The following is a 22896-nucleotide window of genomic DNA, read 5'->3' as shown; positions in this document are numbered from 1 at the left end:
CCGGTATAGTATGAACATAGCCTAAGATCTGCCATTACCTCCAGTAAGATATAAAATAACTGGGTGAGGTTAAGATATTAAGTTATCAAATTGTTGGATAAGGTTTAGCATGATAACACGAACTATAAAATATGGGGTTTGTAGTTCTCACTGTCATGCGAAACCAAATTATGCAATACTTGTTATATTTTATACACACACATTACCTTCTGTTAACCAAAACGCATACAAGAAACAAACGCTAAGACACATCAACTTGCTCACAATGTTTCCAATCTTTAAAGTGCTTGTCAAATTTTGTATCCTGTTAACGTTTCAGACCAATCTTACGCCTTATTTTTCCAAATTTCAATGAGAATTCCCCCAGGGTTTTGCAAAATACTTTATGTCTTTAAGAAGCCGATTTTTCAAGGTCTCACCCGTTCGAGTTTGACACACTATGTATTTCTGGAAGTGGTGCATGTGTGAAGAAGTCACAAAATGAAACGTTTCTAACATTAAACTTAATTTTTCAGATTGTTTTATTGACATCTCCGCTTCCATACCAACAGAATAACGATGACATGAAATCCACAAATTAGGTGCTCATAAATAAACTGCAGGCCTACAAATTCTATGACAAAGCTATACAGCAGTAGTAGGGGAGGGGAGGGGGGGATTCCGTGACACCTCGACCTCGGGGAGTAGTCCTCCCCAGCGCCTCGTCCCAAATGTTCCTCGGTGCTGGGGAGGACTACTTCCTGTGGCCTCAGTGCCATAGAACCCCCACCTCCCCTACTACACGAAGGCCCTGTTTACAAGGAGGAAGGGTAACCCTTGCACTCGCACATTTCTTTTTTTACACGCTTAACCTAGCAAGGGCGGGGGGGGGGGAGGTACCCTACTTCCCTTGTAAACGCTCTGCTCGAGATAACTCGCCTACCCGGGACAACGTTCGTCCGTCATGCGTGACCAGTAATCTTGACCGTGACCAGTAATCTTGACTATTAGAAAGGAATTATCAAATTTTTGAGCTAAATTATAATCGTCTGAACAATATAAGGTATTTTTTGTCTACGATGATAACTTCAAGTTTTATTTCAAATCTTGGACGTTACAAAAAATGTCACGCATGACGAAACACATCAATAAAGCTGGAAAAGTTGACCCGGGTGATGGGTAACCCTACCTGTGAAATTTGCTTGTAAACCAGAGCTAACTTTTACCTGCTTGCTAGGGTAACCCTAACACAAGGGTAAACCTCTCTCCTTGTAAGCAGGCCCTAAGTGAAACAGCACATTGTTTGTGTGTAACAGCACGTTTACCGAGTGTAACACCACGTTGACTGTGCGGTGACTGCACGAGGGCGTTGACTGCGTGCGTGACTTGGCGTTGACTCTACGTGTGACGCTGCGTTGTTCGCACCCGGAAACCGGATCGAAACCTTGTGATTGAAGCGCACACCCAACTGTCGGCTATTCGTAGCAGAAGTAGAAACATTGTGTTTCAAGCACATCCAACGGAAACCGGCTCTAAAACACATACTGTTCCAACAGACGCCTCCAGAGAAAAGAAATAACCCTGTTACAGATATACAATTTGTACAGCATATAATGTCCATCTCAAACCAACCCTCGAAAGAGCTCGCAAAGAACTTTCAGGAGGATGTGGGACTATTTCTACAGGCTTCAGTTGAAAATAGCTTGTATAAACCAATACTCGAAAAAGAAAAACGAGGTCTTCTTATTGACTTTTTTTATGAAATGATGGGAAAGAATGTGGTCGGAAAAGAAGAGTTAGAGAAAAACGCTTTATGATATGCTCGATGACATGGAAGAGTTGGAACTGATTGGTGATGTGGGGGTGGGGTTGTTTGACATGTTGGCACAGAGCGAAACTGAGGAGGAGAGCGCAGGGGAAGAGGTAGTCTCTTCGTTAACAGAGGAGGAAAAAGAAAAACTGTCCTCTTTAAAAACTCAAATGGACGAAATGGTGAGAAGGGCTGCACGTCTCAAAAAAGATATTCAAGAAAGGATGAGAAAACGCCAACAAAAGCGCATTAGTTAAAAATTTTCGGGCAGGCAGGCGGTCCACAGCGAACACCGACGCAGATCAACGGCAGTCACAAACAAAGAAGTGTGTGACTTTCCTAATCGGCCCTGAAATTCCGATACGACCCGGAAAAATGTTTGAGCAAAAGTTTCCTAATGAAAAACTTGAAATCGGCTCGCATCGGAAAGCAGGGTCGCTCCAGAATGTAAATTATTGTTTGGCTTCACAAAAGAACAAAAATAGGATTTCATCATCAGCGGTCATTTTTTTTTTCTTTTCTTATTTTTGAATGTTTCCAATAATTGTTTTATTCCTAAAGGCTTTCATTCCTGAACTCTTAACTTTAAAAAGTTAAGCTCAAACATCAAACATAACCATACAAATTATTTCGTAATCGGGCATACCCCGACACATCGTAAATATGCTGTTCCGCAAGGATATTTTGGCTTACATCAACCGCGGGACTTTCCCTTTTGACATTTGCATCTCTGAAAAAGACTGCGCTTGAGCAAGCCGATTGTGACGTTTTAGAAACGATTGCCAAATAGAATCACTTTCCGACGTTTCAACAGAAGTCACTTAATCAATAATTTTCGTCCGAATCAGCAAATTCATTTACAGCGTGGTAAACCACAACAACCTCCTCAATCAATAAAATATCAATTCCAAGACCTTTGCGTTTGTAAAAAAATATTTGACCCTTCTGAGCAAGTAATACTTTTTTTGTTGTTTTTTTTTGCTTTTCTCTGTATCTCCTATTAGTGCTTGTAAAAAAAAAAATTATTTTTGATCAAGCCGCATTTTGGACAGAACATTTCAAATTCACAAGGGGCAATTCGCATTTTCACACTGCAAACGTGGCGCATTTGATAATTCGGGAAAAGGCGTTTTGCTTTCTTTGCACATGTCTGGCTGAAGGAGGATATGTTGTTTTCTTTTCTCATAAAGAACTCTCTGCAGAAGGAAACCTTTTCGCTTCCCCCAGCGCCAGCTGGCAGTGCCTGAGGTATTGTGTTACTATTGTATGCGCGCGCAGTTTTTCCTCATGTGTGTTAGAGTCCCTTAGTTTTGAGGTTCCTGTTTCTTCAACATTAGAAACCTTAAGCATCAGGTTTTTCTTGGAAAACCGCAAACCGCAAACCACAAAATGTCCCGTGACCAGAGGTCTTGCAGTCGCCTTTGCAGTTTGCAGTTCACGTTTGAACGGCAGGAAGGGCTTCCAGCGTTAAGTGACTTACGGCAAGGTTTTTTGCCTCTAAAAATTGAACAGCCTCGCGTTTAAAGGCACGAAATAGCTTTTTATATCCGTCTGCGATGTGTTTGTTGGATTTTTGATCTCGAATCATAACCTTTGAGTTCATCAACCTTTCGTTCTTTGTCACAGACTTGTAACAGCTACCGCCTATGTCGCACGGAACAATAAACCTCAGCCATCGCTTAAGCTTGATGTGGACACCACCCTACGCACCATCGTCCCCTGGCGTTACATGACCAAAACAGATCTCACCCGTGCCTTCTACCAGATCCCCCTTTCTAAGTCTTCCCTGAAGTACTGCGGTGTAGCCACACCCTTCCGAAGAATTCGCAGCTACATATGATCAGCTATGGGAATGCCTGGGTCCGAAACTGTTCTTGAAGAAATGATGTGTTGCGTTCTCGGTGACTTTAAACTTGCAGATGTGCTCTACTGTGGTGGCGATACCCCCGAAGCACTCCTGAACAACTGACGACGCGTACTCCAGGCCCTTTATCGTTGCAACCTTAGCTTATCTCCTAAAAGACTGTCATTTGTCCCAAGACCACCTCCATCCTAGGCTGGATACGGTCCCAAGGCAGGTTATGAGCTAACTCGCATCGTATCGCCGCCTTGGTATCGTGTCCTCCTCTTCCAACGGTCCTCAGTCGTGTGCTTGCTTCTCAACTGCTCAAACATCATTGATCCCCTAGAGTGCGCCCTCACTGGTCTTCAGTGTACAGAGAGATTTAAGTCCGTGCAGGATTTCTTATTTAACCACAAAGGCATAGTTATTCCTCGCCCTTCAGACATCCTCTGGATAGTAACGGATGGATCTGTTACCAGAAGAGGCCTCAGTGCCACATTGTACGTCTTACGTACCAATTAACTCCACTTAGCTGGCTTCTTCAGTGCCAAATTGTGAAAACACCAAGTCACTTGACTTTCATGCGAAGTAGAAGCACTGTCATTTGCTGCGCCCGTAAATCATTTCGCCCCATTTATTATTCAGTCTCAGCATCTAACGACCAGCAAGGTGATCGATATGGTCTTCAAAGTGGACGACGTAGAAGCTCTGCAAAAGGAGATATGGTACTTCGCTGCGACCGCCTGCTGGCGGGTGCCAACGCTGCTCTGATCACATCCAAGCACGTCGATTTTAAGAAAGAACCTGAAAAGGAATCTGCAAAGGAGCCTGTCCAAGAGCCTTGCAATGAAGCTGACCAAGAACCTGCAAATAGACTGCAAAAACTTTCATCTTATCATATACAACATGGCTGAGTAATCCGATGCACCTGCGGATGCGCCTCATGAAGCTCCAGAGCAAGTTTTGCCAAAAGTCCTCAAAACAAAACTTCGAAAAACACCCTGGGCGAGTTGCGACTGGAAAAAAGTTAGCTGAGCGTACCGGCGTGGCACGTGAGGCAAAAAAAAAACATCAGAAGCTCCTGCTGAGCAAAAAGAGAGCGGCAGCGGCGGAGCCAACGAATATTTGCTTCTTGGCATAGAAGGCCCGGCTGTCTCCGCTCTGGGCGTTTATTATCAGCGAAAGGCGAAACCCGGCTCCCAGCGAAACTGGGGCACCTGAGCCTTAGCAAAAGCCACCTCGCAATCTTCGCTCAGTGGATTGAATTCTTTTGCATAATATACACAACCATGCTCAAAAGCGTGATTGAAAAAGCTGTTCTCGGGACGCCAACGCTTTATGGCCTATAGAGCTTTTATAATAATATCTTATTCTAAATCAATGAACAATTTTTACGTTGGGCGCCATCGAAGAGATGTTTCGACCACCTCGCGTTGATAAAAAAATGAAAAGCAGCCCCTTTCGGCCGAACGCATACAGGCGCCTGGCATGTGAGGAGGAGGAGGAGGGGGAGGAATAATTTTTCACACAAATATATACAACCATATCCGACAACAAGCTCGTCAACACTGTTCTCGACGCTGCAACTCTTACCTGCCTGGCCGCCGGCATCGGCTGAGAAAAATCAAAGAAAACTTCACTGCCGACCGCAGCAGCAATGCAGTGAGCTACGTGAAGTTCACCATCGTGACCCGAAACAATATCTCGAGGATCAAAGACTCCTCCCTCGACAAAGCTCTCGAAGCTTACCAGGCTTCTTATGCCAAATATGAAAAAGAACAAACAAAAATGCTAGACTGGATCGGAACGCAGGGCGGAAACAAAGAACTGACCAAACAAAACTTAACGAACACCGACTAAGCCTTCAAACTCTACAGCCGGGTGCACGAAGTTGAGCCCAGCGCTCTGCAAAAACAAGGCGAGTTAATTTTTGTTGGCACCGGCGCTCTTGCGCTCAGATACGCTGCCTTTCTATTTTTATAAATAAATAGCGTCAAAGAAATCCTCATAAAGAATTTGTTCATTAACCCCACCCCCCTGTAGTCTATTTCTTCACGTTTTTGTGCAACTAACTTACATTTATTAAATTTACCTTCAATTTTATCCTATTCTTTTTGGAATTGACCCTCTCAATCGTTGTCGGTGAAAAACCTGTGTCCTCGTATTCCAGCTCGGCGAGCACTATTTCCATTAGGAATTGCACAATGAGATGATCAAAAAGTGTGCTTTGCCATGCTTCTGGCACATTTACACCAAGAAAACCAGAAAGTTTCCAGCCTTTCAGGCCATCGATGACTTCTTTCTAATGTTTCCGCCACTTCTTTGTAAACCATGATTTTTTCTTGCATTTTCGGTGGCAGCGTGTCCCACTGACTCCCCATTTCTATTTTTTACATATGTTCAATATAGAAATGACCGATCTTCTGACTCTGGATATCTTCACAGTGCTAAAGGTCTGCTGGATGACCGCACTTGCGGCTGCGATTGTCTCGATTAAGTCTCGAGACATTGTTTCTTTTGCCGGGAAAGGGTAAGCCTTGTGCATGAAAATGCGCAACTGGTGCGTGACAATGCTCTTTTCCTTGCTTTTCGTGACGCTCACCGCGGTTTTGGCGAATTTGGCTGTTGTTGGCCAGCTGAAGTTTTCGATTCGTAACAAAGAATCAAAAGTTCGAACTGTAAATTAGTATGGGATGAACGAGAAACTTTCAAAAACTTACTACAGCCCTCAAGGCTACTGGAAAGGCATCGCCGCCATCATAAAGTTCGCGAAAATGATGCCAAAAAAGTGGACTGATAAGCCAAGCCCTTTGGCAAATATATCTTCCTGCTCCAAAAACACATTCCTCGCCCCAACGATGTGTCTGCGCAAAACGCCAGGTAGACCTTTTTTGTCGTCGACACGACACTGTGGGCGTGGTCGAGGCCGAAAAACATACAAATACGCTTTGACCGTCGTCGATGTGGCCAGCCTTTTCAAAGACGCTGAACCATTGACCTCGAAAGACTCTGCTAAAGTCGCGAGCGCTTTTCAGAACATTAATTTACAAACGCAGGCCTTTGAAATGGTCAGAGCTTTTGCAAGTGTACCCGGGCGCGAGTTCATCGGCGCTGTCACCAAAGAGATGAAAAACACAAAACAACATTCACAGACCAGGCGACTCTGGAAAAATTTAACCGCAACCTTGCTGAGCGCATGTTCGGCCACCAGTATCTTCCGAATGGTTAGTTCGGCTTCCTGCTGTGATCTCCGCCCTGAACGGCGCAGTATGAAAAATCTGTCACCAAACCAGATGAATCTGTATTGTTTTATTTACAGGACGGGGCCAAACGGGGCCTTCCAGGTGAGGAGTTGTTGGTTGTACCCCCTACCTCTGTTCTGCCTCCAGCAAATCCAAAACATAATCATAACGCTCTGCGGCTGTCAATCGGTATCCATCTGCAAATGTGGCAATGCCATCTCGTCTTTCATATTGCCCAAGTTCTTTTTGTTTGGGCTGCTGTAAACCGGGCGGTCTTTGGGGTGATCACTTGTGTCATACAGTTCCTTTTTGCTGTTCTTGTCCTTTTAGAAATCGTCGATTTCAATCTACAGCAAGAGGCTGTCTGTGTCAGTATAGAGAAGCTCACACTTGTGACTGTACTGGCTTTTGAGCTCGTTGTAGCAAAAATCGTACATCAGTATTTTTCTGTTGTGGAGAATCGTCATCGCGGCATAAACAGGCTTGTTCAGTTTCGCACACTCCTTGTGTATTTTGAAACCAGCAAGATCGTTAGAAAACAGTGTGCAACCGGCAAACAGAGGACTAGCAATTAGCTTGCGAATCTTTTCCCTTTCGTCACTGCGAACTATTTGATGTTAACGCGCTCCGGCATGTTCTCCATCGTTTTCCCGAACACAGAGTTGTTCATGAGTTTGCAGAAGTTCCTCTCGAATTCATTTTTGGCCTGCTTCCAGAATTCTGTGTTCATCTTTCTCGTCTTATGGCAACTAAATAATAACTTATAGCACCATCAAAATGAATAAAAATTCGGACGTTATAAACCGATACCTTTCTTCACTTCGAAGTTTTGCTTCTTTAAAGAAAATCCTTTGGTAAGACACAGAGGACACGACAGTTACTACTAACAAAGGCGCAAAATTGCCCTCGATTTGCCGATTGCACGATCGACCGTTACAGACCTTACCGTAAGCGCTCCAATTCCCTTTAAAAAGTCTGGCTCTCCAACAAAGAGTTTCATTTTTTAATTCTTTGAAAAGCTCCCTTCAAATAATAGCGATAGAATACATTACGCGCAAAATTTAAACATCCGAACAGTGCTAGAACAGCAAACACGACCTCGTGCGTTGCAACAAAATATAGCAATCGTTTTAAGCCAGATTACACATTACTTATATTAACTTGAAACCAGCTTCCCTCGGTTGTAAAGGAAGGAACGGAGGCAGGAGCCACGGTCATGGAACAAGGAGTAAACTTGTTGGCCAATTTCCCTCTTTCGTCGCCATTTTTTTCTCATTCTGGAAATATGAGGACGTCCTCAAAACACATTAATTTCGAAGGAAAGCCTGTTCTAAAAATAATTCTTTACGGGAATGAGTCGACTCAAGTGTACAGCACATATGGATTCTCCAAGTAATCGGCTTCTGCTCCGACCCATTTTCGATGTAGGTCTCAATTTTGTTGTTGACTTCGTTCGTGAAGTCCATCACGTTTTTTCGTTTTGGTTTTCGTTTTCAAAAACGCGTGCCTTGTTTGTTAATGTAATGATCAAATGCGGTCATTCTTAATTCTTCATTCTCATACCCAGGGACTGTATTTCATTTCTCAAGACATTGATGAACCTATTTTCGTTTTTTGCAGCAAAATCAAAACTATCTCTGTTCTCTCCGTTTGGAGCGTCTATTTTCCATACATGTAGCCATTCTCCAAAATCTGTTCTAGCCTGCCAAAAAAAGATCCTTGCAGGTTAGAGTGGGTTGGGGAGGTTTTCCCCGTCAACTGGGCCGTAAAACATGTGCAGAAAATTGTTCTGAAAGCGTTCGGCAGCCATCAAATATATGTACGGAGACAATTGTATATCTCTAACTGGGTTATTTCTCTTTTCTTGAGGCGTCTATGGTGACAGTAAGTGTTTTCGAGCCGGTTTCCGTTGGCTGTGCTTGAAACACAATGTTTCTACTTCTTCTTCTAATAGCTGACAGCTGGATGTGCTATTCAAACACAAGGTTTCGATCCGGTTTCCGGGTGTGAACAACGCGGCGTCACACGTACAGTCAACGAAGTCATACACGCGGTCAATGCACACGTGCAGTCAAAGCACAGTCAACATGGTGTTACACACGGTCAACGCACCGTTATACACAATCAATGTGCTGTTTCTCTTAGAGTAATATGGGAGGTGGGGGTTCTGAGGCAGCTCGTCGTCGGGAAATAGTCCTTCCCAGCTCCGAGGAATATGTGTTACAGAACCCCTACCTCCCCTACCACTACAGCTAATAAGATCATATTTCCAGGGGAGAGAGAATAGAGTAAGGATAGGTTCTGTAACAAGTGACTGGGTTGTGGTGAAGAGAGGATGTCCGCAGGCGTTTGGACTTCTAATGTGGAATTTTTCTCCTGAACGATATGCCTAACATAATATCAGATGCCAACGTTTCAATGTATGTGGATGATCATCAGGTCTTTGTAGCAAAGGAAACAAGGAAGAGCGTGGAGAAGATACTGTGGACAACCGCGAGACTGGATGACTAAATGATATCAAGATAATCTTTTAATAGTCAATTGTGATAAATATCAAGCCATGGTTTTGGAAAATCCAAAAGAAAAAAAGGAACGTTGATCTGGATAAATGTGACGAAAAAGTGGAACAGACAACATACGGTCGAAACAAACAGAAAGCATGCAGGAGGTTAAATTTTATGTTTATAAGTGACAGATATTACCCTAAACGAGTAAACTATTAAACAAAAGCCTTTTACGCAGCCAAGCACTATTATTAACTAAAGATTTTATTTTATTTCAGCAACTTAGAAATTCTCAATGACTTTGAAGAATTACTAAAACGCTAAGCAATGATTAAGCTCCTTAACAATGACTTCTTGACTCACTTAATCTGGACATTTTCCTGATTGTCGTTTGAAGGAAAACAATGTGCTGCCGTTAGAACCCACTGAGACGAGATGAGAGCACCGCCACATTTAAGAAGCGAATCACCTAGAAAATAAAAGAAGCCCAAAACAAGTGCCAAGGGACCAGGGTCTTAAACATCCCAGGGTACAGAAGAGGTTTGAAAATGGACCATTTGACTTAGTAGTTCGTGGTTTCAAATTGTGGTACACGTTTTGACCGTGTTTTGCGGTACATCTGTGTTTCTGGCGATATTTCTGTATTTAAAGTAGAAGTTACACATGGAAAAAGATCTTAATATCTTTAAAAGACGCACGTGCGTACTAAAACACAAATGTACTTAGCTATCTCGCTAGACGTGCTGACAGTCAATATAAGCAAACACATCTTTGTAAAACAATCAAGCATTACATGCATTACATCACACAACATTCCCATGGTCCATCCTTGCAAATAGACTACAGCCCTTGACCATGGGCACGAGAAATCGCTCAATTATTATAAAAAAAATGTTCAATATGTTTGTTTTCTTAGCACGCAAATTTCTCTGAAGTTAAAAAAATACATTTCAAAACGTATACAAGAACATTCGAAAGCATAAACTAGAAATCTAGTGGATTCCACGATCAGAGCCTTTCAGTACTCTACATTGAGCGACAGGTGTATTGGACTAAACAGTAAAGCCCTTTTTGATTTAGGTTTGTGACTTTCCTTTGTTGAGGGAATACTGAGAATATTGGACACAGCATGTTTTTAGCATCAGTGTTATACTGCATGCAATGGTCTCTTGTCTTTGCGTTTGACGAGGAATTTATCAACACTCTTGTTGAAAACACATTCTTCTTTTACTAGTATATTACGTACCCTTTCGGGGTATGTATAATCCTATCTGCCAGGGCCACCATCCATGCTTTGCATCTTTTCCACCAACGATAGTATCTCTATAATGGAACGGACTTTTACCACAAATGGAGTAATCTTAAAAAAGCAAAATAATAATCCATTAATCAATTAATTAATTAATTAATTAATTAATTACGAACCCCACCTCTTTTTGAAATAATGTTTATAAATAACATTGGAGTGGAAGTATTTCATGTGGATGAAAATTTACTTATCCATATGAGCTGATGATGTAGGTTGCATAAAGAAATATAGCAGGATGTTTTCCCACGGGTAACCGAGGCCCCATGATAGTACAACATTACGAATCCTTCTTTAAAGTTACAGTGTTCTTATGGGGTAAAGTTACCTTCCTAAAATGCGTGGGAAATGCTAACGAAAAGTCAATGTAACTTTTTCTCAAGTTAACTGTTGTTGTTCCTAATGCTCATGCGATTTTTTCTGATAATATGCTCAAATTCTCGGCCATCATACAAGAAGACAGAAATGGTAGCACTTCTAGTTACCCGGAAGTAAATGTTATTAAATGTTATCACGCCCAACGATTAAAAAAAAAACTGTGTGTCGAACGTGTTGTTTAAAAGGACGGTGCCCACTAATGGGAAGTATTTTTTCCCAGATAATGACTATGTGAGACAAGTAGATCATATCAGGGGCTATTGAAATCCAGAAAGAAAACTGGGGGTAACCACGCATTTTTCAGAGATAAGTGCGCCTCAATATGGAGGAAAACGCTGAATAGGCATTTTTTAGAAAAATGATAAAAAAATTTTTTCCCCCAAATTGTGTACACGTGAACTGGCACAAATGCAATGATAATTGTAACAAGGTTCCAAAATAAGCAACAAATGATAACATAACAACTCCTCGTTATAGGTCGTTTTGTGAAATATCAGCACAACTGGGAAGTTATCAGCAATTACCCCTCTCCACGCGTTTGCGTTAAAAACAGTGTAAACGACATTTTCCCCTAACCAAAAATTGATCGTTTGCTGAAAAGGCCTATTACTTTCATTTGGTAAGATAAAAAGTAGGTGTTACCACGCGAAGTTAAATTGGTTGGTTTCGACCTTAACTTAATCGCTTTGGGGGTTATTTACAATTTTTCCCATCCCCCCCCCCCCCCCCTGGTGAGTTTCACTATTGCTTCACTCAACGTGGAGTACTCTGGGATGTCCACAACAGCTAACAGTCAGAGAGAACAACAACCCACGGAGAAGAGCAAAAACAGAAAGTGAAACAGGACATTTCATAGACTCTAAGGAATACAAATCATACTATTTCATTCAACTGGAGTTTATCCGTCTCAAAAATTTCAGCATGTGTAGTACGAGACGAAGTCTCGAGGTACAAGATTGGGTAGAGAACAGTTCAATTGGGCAGACATGTCATGTTGAATAAGGGTTAGAATTGTGTACGAGTCGTGAAGTCCCTTCGTAGTCTCCTCTATCAAATCTTCGGCCCAGAAAATCTCATCACTAACGACAGACTACTAGCTCTTGGCCGATTTTGTAAGAAAGATGAAAACCTCTTTCGTTTCTTTCCCTGACAATGTTTCGCCTTGGCATTCTCTTTCAAAGTACTCCTCCACGTGCAAAGTTTTCAAAATGGTCGCCCAAGGAAGTCAAAGACTCGAACCAGTCCAAGGCCCGCAATGCATTGTAGACCAAAAAATAAATTCGTGATACCACGAAAAATAATTCTCGGCCCAATTAAAAAATAACTCTTGATACAAATTAGAAAAATAATTCGAAGTACCACTGAAAAATAATTCCTGGCATGAATGAAAAAAGTATTCGCATAATTAAAACAAAAATAGCTCTTGTTGCTAAAAATAATTACTAACACGCTGAAAATGTATTGTTTAGTGATGACAAAAATACACAACATGTCTATAATATTTGCTGCAGTTGGATTAAAATTGACTTGTGGTGCGATTTTATTGTCATGATTTTGACCAGAACGGTCCTTCATAGCAGTAACAATAGTGGGCACCGTCCTTAATAAGTGAAAATTCGACGATTACATCAACTGTAATATGTTTCTTTTGTCGCGTGCACCGGCTCGATTTGCTTTGGAGGTTTGCTATTGGCTGATGTGAACGATAGCCCAATATTGCGTTTACTTATTGTTACAAAAAAAAACCTGTCTAGAGAGGAAAAACCTATTTAGGACACTTGCCTTTTTTGAAAGTCACAGCTTTCTTTATAGCTCTCTTAAGATCACCGTACGTGCGTACCATGATCACATGATCGTCATCTTCGTTAGCTGACGCAATGTCCATAAGCTCATATCTATTTGTGTCTTCTCCAACGCCTTTAAAACAAAAAAAGAAAAAAACGAAAACGAAAAGAAAAAAGGGTAGGTTTTATTGATTAGAGTGACCTCCTTTCTATTCACTAACGCTACCGCTGACAAATGGCGTTAGAAAACAGGTCAGGCTACAATCCTACTTTTTTTAGCGGGAGGAGAAATGCTGTCCCGTGTCAACCGGACTGTGTTCTTTCCCGAGTTTTCTTATAACACGGAGTCCATTATATTATCTCCCGAAAGATTAGCCATTATCGAAGATTTTAGCATTCATGTGGACGCACCTCGTGACTTAGAGTCAAGAAAGCTACGACTAATATCTTGGGCTTTAGCAACATGTTTAGGACGCAACCCACATACATGGCAACATCTTAGATCTGTTTGTGTCACAGCAATCGGAGTCTGTGATATCTGGCATACCTAGGTTTGATCGTCTTCTTTCGGATCAAGTCGTAGTTCTCTGAGGTCTTCAAATGCCTAAGCCTGCTATTTTGGAGAAAGAATATACCTACAAAAATACTAAAGCTGTTGACATTGATAAATCAAGAGATGATCTGAGAGACGATGAGTTGTGTGCTTATCTCCCCGAATCTCTTGATATGATAATTAGTTGTTACAATTCTACTCTACGACGGGTAGCGTAGCTCAGCGATGATATTAGGCAAGCTAAGATGTAAGAGGGCGCGGCTCAGTCGGAGGTAGCCTCCCACGCAGGCGCTTTTAGGGGCGCTCGTATTTCTTCCCTCCCCACAAACGCCTGCTCAACAGAGGACAACATTCCTTTCCCATTGTCACATTCGAGTGGTAAGTGACCAATCAACGGTTTTTTAAATAAAGTGTTGACAGGCTAAACATGACTCATAAGCTCGTGATAGTGAAAAAAACGTGACCCAGAGCGTGACCTTAGAGTTACCTTTTTCCTTCTTTTCTTTCCTTCGCTAAGGTTATGCAGTGCACGGAGAATATATTCTAAAATCTGACTGAGTAAATCTTACTTTTGGCGCTCTGAGACTAACATTTATTAGAGGTCATGAAGGTTTCTCAAAGTTTCATGCAGATCGCGTAATTATCGTGTTACCCTGCGGTCAAGTTCAACTTTCCAGAATTTGAAAATTACAACGTGATTGGCTAAGCGTGGCAAAGGAATGTTATCCTCTGTTGAGCAGGCGTTTGTGGGGAGGGAAGAAATACGGGCGCCCCTAAAAACGCCTACGTGGGAGGCTAAGTCGGAGGGGGCCTTAGTGAATCTCCTGCTGAAAACGAATGGCCAGAAACGTCTGTGTAGAAATTACCGCCCACTTAGCGATCTTCTTTATGTGTCTAAACTGACGGAACGCTCTGCATCTGATCAGCTGCTTGGTCACCTATTCTTTAAAGGTCTCTTTTTTTTTTTTTTTTCTCACTGAGTCTGCGCACAGGCAAATATTATAGCATTGAAACAGTTCTGTTAATGGTCAAAAATGACATTAAGATAAACAAGAATAAGTTCGTGTCGCCTTGTTGGTTCCCTTAGGTTTTAGCACCGCTGTCGACACTACGATGACAGCATTTTGATCATTAATCGGAATCGCGGGCAACGTTTAGCTTAGAGAATAGTTTTCTTCATATTAGAATAACAGAACCCAACGTGACCCTGTCAATGGGACTCCTCTAACAGTCTCCATTTGCAGCGTTTTGTCGGACCTTCGACGCGTCCAAGCTGTTTGAGGTCGTAAACGCATACCAACCAAATGTTCATGTTTACGCGGATGATAGTCAACTGTACATCTTAGTTCACCTGATTAGCGCTCCATGCGACACCCCATTCACTTATACATAACGAGAAAATGACTGGCCAAAAGCTGATATTGCCTCCCCAAAATTGGTCCATTGTCTAAACATTCGCATAATTATGTACAACTATAAGAAATCTTAGCGGGATTGTCGTTTGATATTCAGTAGATCTCATCCCTGGCATGCATCGTAAACAGCAAAATCGCCCTTGTTTTCGAAGTACGGGTGAAGAATCATTGCGAAGAGTCGGGAAGTTTTTCATTTAGAACCGCTTTGTGGTTTTGGCAGTGATTTTGTTTATGCGAAGCTTTCTGAGATTGAAGTTATAATTTGGCCTCCTTGTCATTTCCACTGTCAAGTGTAATGATTCTGTTAGCTTTTCTTTCTTTTTTCCTCGTTAAGGACCAAATAGCTTCTTTTCAATAAAAGTTAATCGTTGTGTTTCTGATCTAAGTGTTCCGTGTGTGCATTTATTTCGTTGCGTGATTGCGATCGAGCTTTATTTTTATTTATTTATTTTATTTTATTTGCCACACAAAAATAGAAATTACAAATAATATGGGAATTTAAGTAGAGAGTTCATAACCTCGTTGTCAAGTGAATTAATTCACTTGACAACGAGGTCATCAACTCTCAATCCTTTTCCTCTTTTAAGAAAATACTGAAGATTAAATCATTAAGTAACTATGAAAACAGTTCATAAATCTTTCCATCTTCAAAATTTTTTCGCCTTCTTTTCCTTAATTGGTGTTGAACAGCTCTAGCCCGTAGTGCTCATAAGTTCCTATAGTTTCTGTTAGGTATTTTCGCCACTTCTTTTTTAAAAAACTTAGGTCCTTGAAAGCCATAATGGCTCTTGGCGGAAACTTCTTATTAAACCTTGGAGGTAAGAATGAATTTTGGCAAGAAAACACAAATTGGCCGAATTGAAGCATTCCAAATGGATATTACTAAATTTTAGTATACCGAGGTCCTTAAAGATGGGGTCTGGATCAGCATTGAAATGTGATTTATTAATGATTCTAATAATGCGCTTTTGCAGGAAGAAGACGTACAGGAAGAAGACGGCGGAGATTGGTTTTATAGGTCGAAGCCCAAACTATTTTGCAGCAATAAAACTAAGGATAAATTAATGAATAGTAGAGCAAACCGAGTACAGACGTTTTAGGAAGAAAGAAGCTGCATTTTAATATTATACCGATTGACTTCCCAACTTTATTTGCAACGTTTGAATATTGAATTACGACCGGTTCAAAGTACTGCATGCAGTTGAAACTTTCAACGTTAAACATAAATTTTAATCGAAAAGAGTAAAGCATTTCTGTATAAGGCGGACATTTCCAAACGATATTTTTTGGTTTGCCACCTGAAAATCGTGTTTTTCTTTTTGCATGAATTAAACCAAAGGAGTGGTGACGTCACTGGACGGCATTAACGGCCGGTTGATTCAGACGTTACTTAGGGAGTAAAAACGACTCAAAGTAATCGTCTGAAATTCAGGCTAACGGTTTTGTTTTTCTTCTTCTTTTTAGGCTAGGATTGAAGTGAACGTTACTTATATAATTTTGATAAGATTTTGGAGATTTTGACATTTTTCTTACGTATATAAATTGGTTGAGTAGCTTTAAGGAAAAATTTAACAAAATGATGTGTTTTACATAAATTAAAAATAAGGTTCTGCTTTGGTGGAATTAAAATAAAAATGGAAAATATGGGTGCGATTTTGATTACAAAATAGAAAATGAAAAAAAAAAAAAAGAAAAAATTGAGTGGACAAACCATACACGGACCAAATCAGCTATGAAGAGATGGAAATGTTTGATCAAGAGGCAAAGAAAGCCTTTTTTTTAAAAAAGCATTTGATAATAATGTTATTTGCAACTATAATGGTCAAAAAACGTGACGAGATAAAAAAAAAAAAAAAAACGAAAAGAAAGGAAAGAAAAAACTTTTGCATGAAATTTCAGTCTTTCTGAGAGCATAAATTTATTTTTTTTTTGTAATGAAAGTATTACAGTTTTCAACATTTACATCTGAGCTAGTCCCAATGATTGAGAAGAAAAAATAGGCTTATCACCAAAAGGTCATAGCTATAGATTCGAGTCCTGTTGGAGTAAAGGTTTCTTTTCTCATTCGAGCCGCGTGTGTCACTGACTGAAAAAAAATCTTTCTGGTGTTAATTGTATTGCAAACAAAAAATATATATATTCAAAGCCACCTTGATTTTGATCGGGTCTTCACACTCAAGACTGCAGGTGGGTAGAAACGAAGCTGGAATGAGGAGGTTTTTAGCTTTTTTCGATGAAATAGTAACCTCGAATCGTTTAACTTATAGCTGACTGATTTACCAAGAAAACAAAAATTACTAGATGTCTCCATGACTTTTCACATTCATCACAATCGGCAATAATTCATAAAAAGTTGCATTGTTTCACTGTCCGTTTCGGCTGCACCTCAGAGAAGGGAGTTTTTTTTGTTTTTGGAAATTTGAAGGTTTTGCAGGTCTGCAGATGTAAGTACACGTGCACAGGTGCAGAAGTCCAGGTGCAGTGTTTGATGACGTCATTAATGTATCAGTGTTTCATAAAGACCTCTAAAAAGCACAAAAAGCACATGGGTAATTATTCAAGTTTTATTCATAACTACCACAATTCTGCTGTGGTCGCAGTCTGGAAGACTGGGGTACACGGGGAGTAAAGAGTATGTCAGTCCTATTTACCGCTTTCAAAGGCAAGAAAATACCGTTGAGCAACGAGTGAAATACTCGCCGTCTAATGGAAAAAGTCATCCTCTAGAGCCTTCTGTTGCCTTTACTCTCGATTACCTGTTATAGCGTGATGACAAATGGAACCTCCTTCTTGTGAATCACCCGAACCTGAGCTTCGCAATGTCTGGGTGTATCGTCATCGTTCATTGATTATTTTTGCCATTACTTACAGTATCTCACATCAATGAAAGCGCGTTGTTTTACAACACAGAATGCTTAAAAAGCGTTAAAGAAAATATATACCTAGTAAATTCTATCAAGAGATATTCCTTTTAGCTTGAATCAAGTTGTAACATACATGATTTAACACTCAGACTGACTTACTGTGGTTTGCCTTAACAATGTTTAATCAGCTAAAGCCACTTACCAACAGCGTAAATTTCGAAGCGTGACTCATTTTTAAGACGAAAAGCTTCCCTTTTGGGAGGTTCACCGATGTTGGACTTGCCGTCTGTTATAAAAATCATTACTCGTTCACTGTTAGCACGAGCCAATGACGCAACATCTTTCCTGGCCATTTGTAAAGCAAGGGTAGAGGCAGTAGCCCCTTTTGTGTACTTCACTGCACTGATGACTTTAATGGCTTTCTTCACTGTGTCCACCTTAGCGTCTCCCAAGTTGAATTCAAGCTTAGCGGTGGTTCCAAAAGTTACAAGCGCTATTCGTGTACTGTTTTCTCTGGAAATAATGTAATACTAAATGTTAGTAAACATAATTAAAGAACAAAAGAAGCGTTTCATTTATCAGTCATTAAGCAATAATTCTAAGCATGTACCCCTTTTAAGGTTGTGTTTCCTTTTCACGAACAACACGAGATGTTTAAGATAAACGATCTAAATGAAAAGCAACAGGGAAATTTCATGTACGTGGAAGCCATGTTGCTGGAACACGCGCACACATATATTAGACCTCAAATATTTCGTACACATCAGAGTGTCCAAAATTGGCATGGAAATAATATAAACAGAGACACGATAGAGTATCTAGGACCTTGTTGTGCAAACAATATGAATTTGAGAGGAGTGTAAAATGGTATGAGCATATTCCCAAGAATGTTGAGGATAATGAAAATTTCAAAATACTTTGGGATTTTTCTATACAAACTGTCAAGAAACTGGATCACGATCGCCCTGACATCGCCTTTGTGGACAAACAGAACAGGAATTGCCTCATCATTAATATTGCATTCCCTAGTGACACAAGAAGAAAAGGCCAAAAAGGGTCTTGATCTGGCAGTTGAGATAAATGAATTGTGTAAGATGATGGTGTAAAAGTTGTCCCCACTGTGATCGGACCATTGGGTACTATCCGAAGAAAAAATAATAATAATAATAATAATAATAATAACAATTATGAATTTCATAAAATACGCTTGCGAGCCTATATATTGGCCTAGGTAATTAGAATACTATGTACAAAGAGAAAAAATGAAATTTAATAAAGTGACTTCGAGGGCTAAGTGTTTACTGGAGCGCATCAAATCATGCGAAAGTGCAAAAAATAAATTAATATATTTAAATATTGGGGATATTATTTATTTATGTATTTGGGCGGCAAAAGCATGTTGCTCAAGTGATGTGTTGGAAAGAGGGATTAAGAAAGCAGTGAGATAAACGCATCCCATTTAGCGTAATGCTTTGAAAGAACACCATTTTTCCTAGCAACATAAAGTTCTAATTTGTAAGTAGCTTTCATTTTAGTCTTAAGTACTTCAAGTGATGGTTCTTTTTTTATCTAATTTGCACCTATAAAAAAAGTAAGGGAATTTTCAACAACAACAAAATAATAAAATAATAATAATAATAATAATAATAAAATAATAATAATAATGGACAAAAGTGTCGACGCTCTAGTTTGCGGAATTATGCTCTGCACGAAAAAAACGTGCAACGGAAGCGCCTGGAGATGCGCTTATTTTTCAGCTTAGTACCAGTCATCCTTGCGGCTTAAACTTTGACTTCCGTTTTCTCTAGGCCGCGTGTAGAGCGCGCGCACTACAAAGTTTTTTTTTTCTTTTATGGCGTAGGCAAACATTGCAACGTTTCCAACATACTTTGCAACTCCACTGATGAAGGGCCGGAACGTTTGAAGGAAAAGTCAAACCAAAACAAGTCACTTTTGTTCATTATTTTTCTTTTTTTTTTCGGTGAACACTCCTTACTTACTTTCTTAATTGCCACGCAGTTTAACGAATTTTTTTTCCGTTACTTGTTTGCTAATAACAGGATATGATAGATTATCATAAAATCTTTACATGCAGGTATTGAATTTGCCAAAGAAAGACGTCCGGAAGGGAAATATTTCTTACGTCATTGCTATAACGGGCTTTCCACAATAAAACCTCTTTCCAAAACACTACCTTGCAAAAGAAAAATAAATGCTCTGGGAATTCCATCTCAGTTTTACAGAACGTGCAGTACAAGGAGTATACAATTTTGAGAGCAAAAAGTTTATCATTTGTGTATACGATACGATTTAAACATCTGTATCTTAAGGCTCTTAGTTTGCATCCAAAGAAACCTCAAAAGGCTTGGATATTTATCTTCCCATTTGGCTTGAGCAGTAGGCGGAGTTGATTTATAGGGACAAAATTCTAACATGTCACCTTTCACTGACAAAAAAAAAAGAATTTTCGTTCAACAGTGATGGTGCAGTAAACAAATTTCCTTTCCTAATGGAGCGCCATCCACTAGGTATAGCATTAACTACACCCATAAAAAAAGACTGACTCGGAAGATAATTGGGCTTTCAGGACTTTTTCCCCGATGGGGCGGGGGGGGGGGGTGGGGTACTCCCTTATATAAGCAATATAGGTATGTGCCGCCCCATCGGGTAGGGTTTTTGCGCCGCTTTGGTCTGAAAACGGGTATACACTTTGCCCATTTTGGTCTGGAATCGGGTATGGTTTGCGAAGGAACTACGGGAATGTATGAACGTATTTATCGTTTCAATTCCAAATGAATGAGAAAGAAAGAGAAATATACGAGTTCGAAATGGATTTGAATAACTTTTTTCTTTGAACTCTAGTCTAAGAAATAATAACATAATTTCTGCCTAAAGGCCAGGCCTGAAAACGGGTATGGATTTTAGAGGTCTAGTCTGAAAACGGGTGTGGAAAACTACATTTGTTTTGATCTGAAATCGGATAAGGATTCGAAGAACCGGGCGGCACACCCCCACGAAGAATTCCCAGGAGTACCCTCTCGGGACTTTTTCACTTTTAAGGAATGTAAGGTCATTAGAGATCAAATCACCGACTTTAATTATCTCACATTTGTGAAACAAGGGCTGATATAAAGATTTTCCTTGATTAAGTATCTTCTTATTATTCCAGATCACTTGATTCATTACATTCCCATATGTTACAACATCTGTCTTAGTAAGAAATCACCATGCGTCAAAAAACAATCCTTATAAAATGCCGGAAGGGATACGGGCAATTAACATGTATCAAACTGCCATTTCAAAATAAATCTGCCACCTACATCCCCTAAATAATATTCCAACAAAACTTTTCAAGGACTAGCATAGTCTTCGATTTACTTCTTCAAACACATTATTCCTTGGGTTTTGATCATACATTCTATATCGAGCATTTTTAGACCGTCGTCTTCAATTAACGCACAGCGCTTAACTTTGTCTTTGCCATTCCAGATGAAATCATACAATTCTTTGTTTACAGCTTGAATAAGATCCTTGGAAACATAAATAAAAGTTGCTTTTAACATAAATTTTGGAATGGCAACAGATTTAACTATTCGAATTTTTCCCAAAAGTGCTAATCCCCGTCACTTCCACATACAATGGAACCCCGCCTTACGGCCAATTTTTTTTTGTCCCGGCAAAACGGCCCTACATTTTCTTATAAAAAAAGACCGTGAATGCGGCTTCCCGTTAATACAGCCAACGGCCACATTTTAAAATCCCAAACAGTAGCTTGCTTTATAATTTTACCCCATTAATACGGCCACCTCGTGCTAAATTTAGAAAACCAATACGCCCAGTACATGTCAATTTCATCAATCATTGTAATTTACTTAGTAGTAAAACAAACGATTACCGAGACGAACTCAGGCCGTTATGAATTCGTATCGCTCTCCATACGTTTCTTTTCATGCGTTTACATGGGACCGACCTAAAAATGAACTTAGACCGGTCTGACTTCGTGTCGGTCGCTGACCCGACACTAGTTATTTTCGTACCGGTCTGAGACTGTACCGTTCTCATGTAAAACGGAAACGAATCTCAGACCGGGTCCACACATAGCATGTTTCTTCGTATGGCTCCATCATTTTTGCTTTTTCTTAGCAATATAAGAACACTGCTATGAATAACTGTAAACAAGACTTGGAAGTAGCTTTAATTGAATATATGCTTCAGTTCTACCATGCCACCAGACAAAGTTTACAATTTTCTGGAAGCAGCAAAATCTACGGTTCTCTACTCACTGTCTTAATTGGTGTAAATTGTGTACCAGTTACGAAAACTTAAGAAAGTTATATAGCAAGAAGAATCTGCTGTTTTTGAATTTGTACCGATCTCAACGAAGCGTTTCGTCCCGGTCTCATGTAAACGACAGCAAAAATTACAAATTCGTACCGGCCTGAGTTTATTTTCACCTTGCATTGGCGGCCGCTAGCACTTCTCATTTTGTCACCGCCGCTACAAAATTTTCATGTTGTTCTTCCAACAAAGAATGTTTTTTATCTCTCGCTCTGGATCTCTGTCGCCCTTTTTCTCGTTGAATTTCGCTGGCCAGCCGCCTGCTTTCTCTTTTTCTCTGTCTTTCTCTTGCTCCATATTCCAAATTTGTGGACATGACATTTAATCTAAGCTTAACACTTTAGACAACACGGATACAGAAACAATTTCCGCTTTCCGTTTTTGTCTTTATTTACTCTTTAGCTGACTCTGTTTTACAAGACGCGGGTGGCTATGCGATCCCTCCAAAATAACCTCGAGTTGCATTTGGGTTGCCATACCTGTTGGTTGAGTTATTTTACATCGGTATGCCTGTGGTGCGGACCGACGGTCTTTCGGGCGGTTGTGTACGGTCACGTGATTACCAAATTTTCGCGGATGGGCGGATGGGTAGGCTACCACATATTCTTACCCATGGTGCTACGCTGCGCGCGCTTCGCGCACGAGAGTTCTAGAATTCATGGGGAGAAAAATTCCAGTTTCTTCAACGTAGACAGAAGAATTCAGTCTTTTCGGAGTTAACTTTAAGACCAGAAATAGCAGCGAAATTTTCTAAGCTACTGGTTAATTGCTCATAAGAAGATGTATAATTTTTCACAAAACAAGAAAAATCATTGGCAAATAAGGCCAGTTTGACCTCTTCTTTTCCAATTTTAATCCCTTGGATATTTTTATTTCGTCT

At 40.3% G+C, this 22896-nt stretch overlaps 1 protein-coding gene across 1 annotated transcript in view; it reads right to left on the bottom strand.

Annotated features, from left to right (window-relative positions):
• Positions 1 to 22896, bottom strand: part of LOC140938700 (complement factor B-like) — a 43376-nt gene that overhangs the window by 1777 nt on the left and 18703 nt on the right. The window contains exons 9-12 of the mRNA XM_073388202.1: positions 17881 to 18191; positions 12845 to 12979; positions 10625 to 10738; positions 9742 to 9847 (exon numbers count right to left, since the gene is read on the bottom strand). Coding sequence (XP_073244303.1) covers positions 9742 to 9847; positions 10625 to 10738; positions 12845 to 12979; positions 17881 to 18191 — 666 coding nt within the window. The remainder of the gene's footprint in view (positions 1 to 9741; positions 9848 to 10624; positions 10739 to 12844; positions 12980 to 17880; positions 18192 to 22896) is intronic.

Source organism: Porites lutea, chromosome 5 (genome assembly GCF_958299795.1).
Source record: "Porites lutea chromosome 5, jaPorLute2.1, whole genome shotgun sequence".
NCBI lineage: Eukaryota > Metazoa > Cnidaria > Anthozoa > Scleractinia > Poritidae > Porites > Porites lutea.
This window is presented reverse-complemented; position numbering and strand designations above follow the sequence as displayed.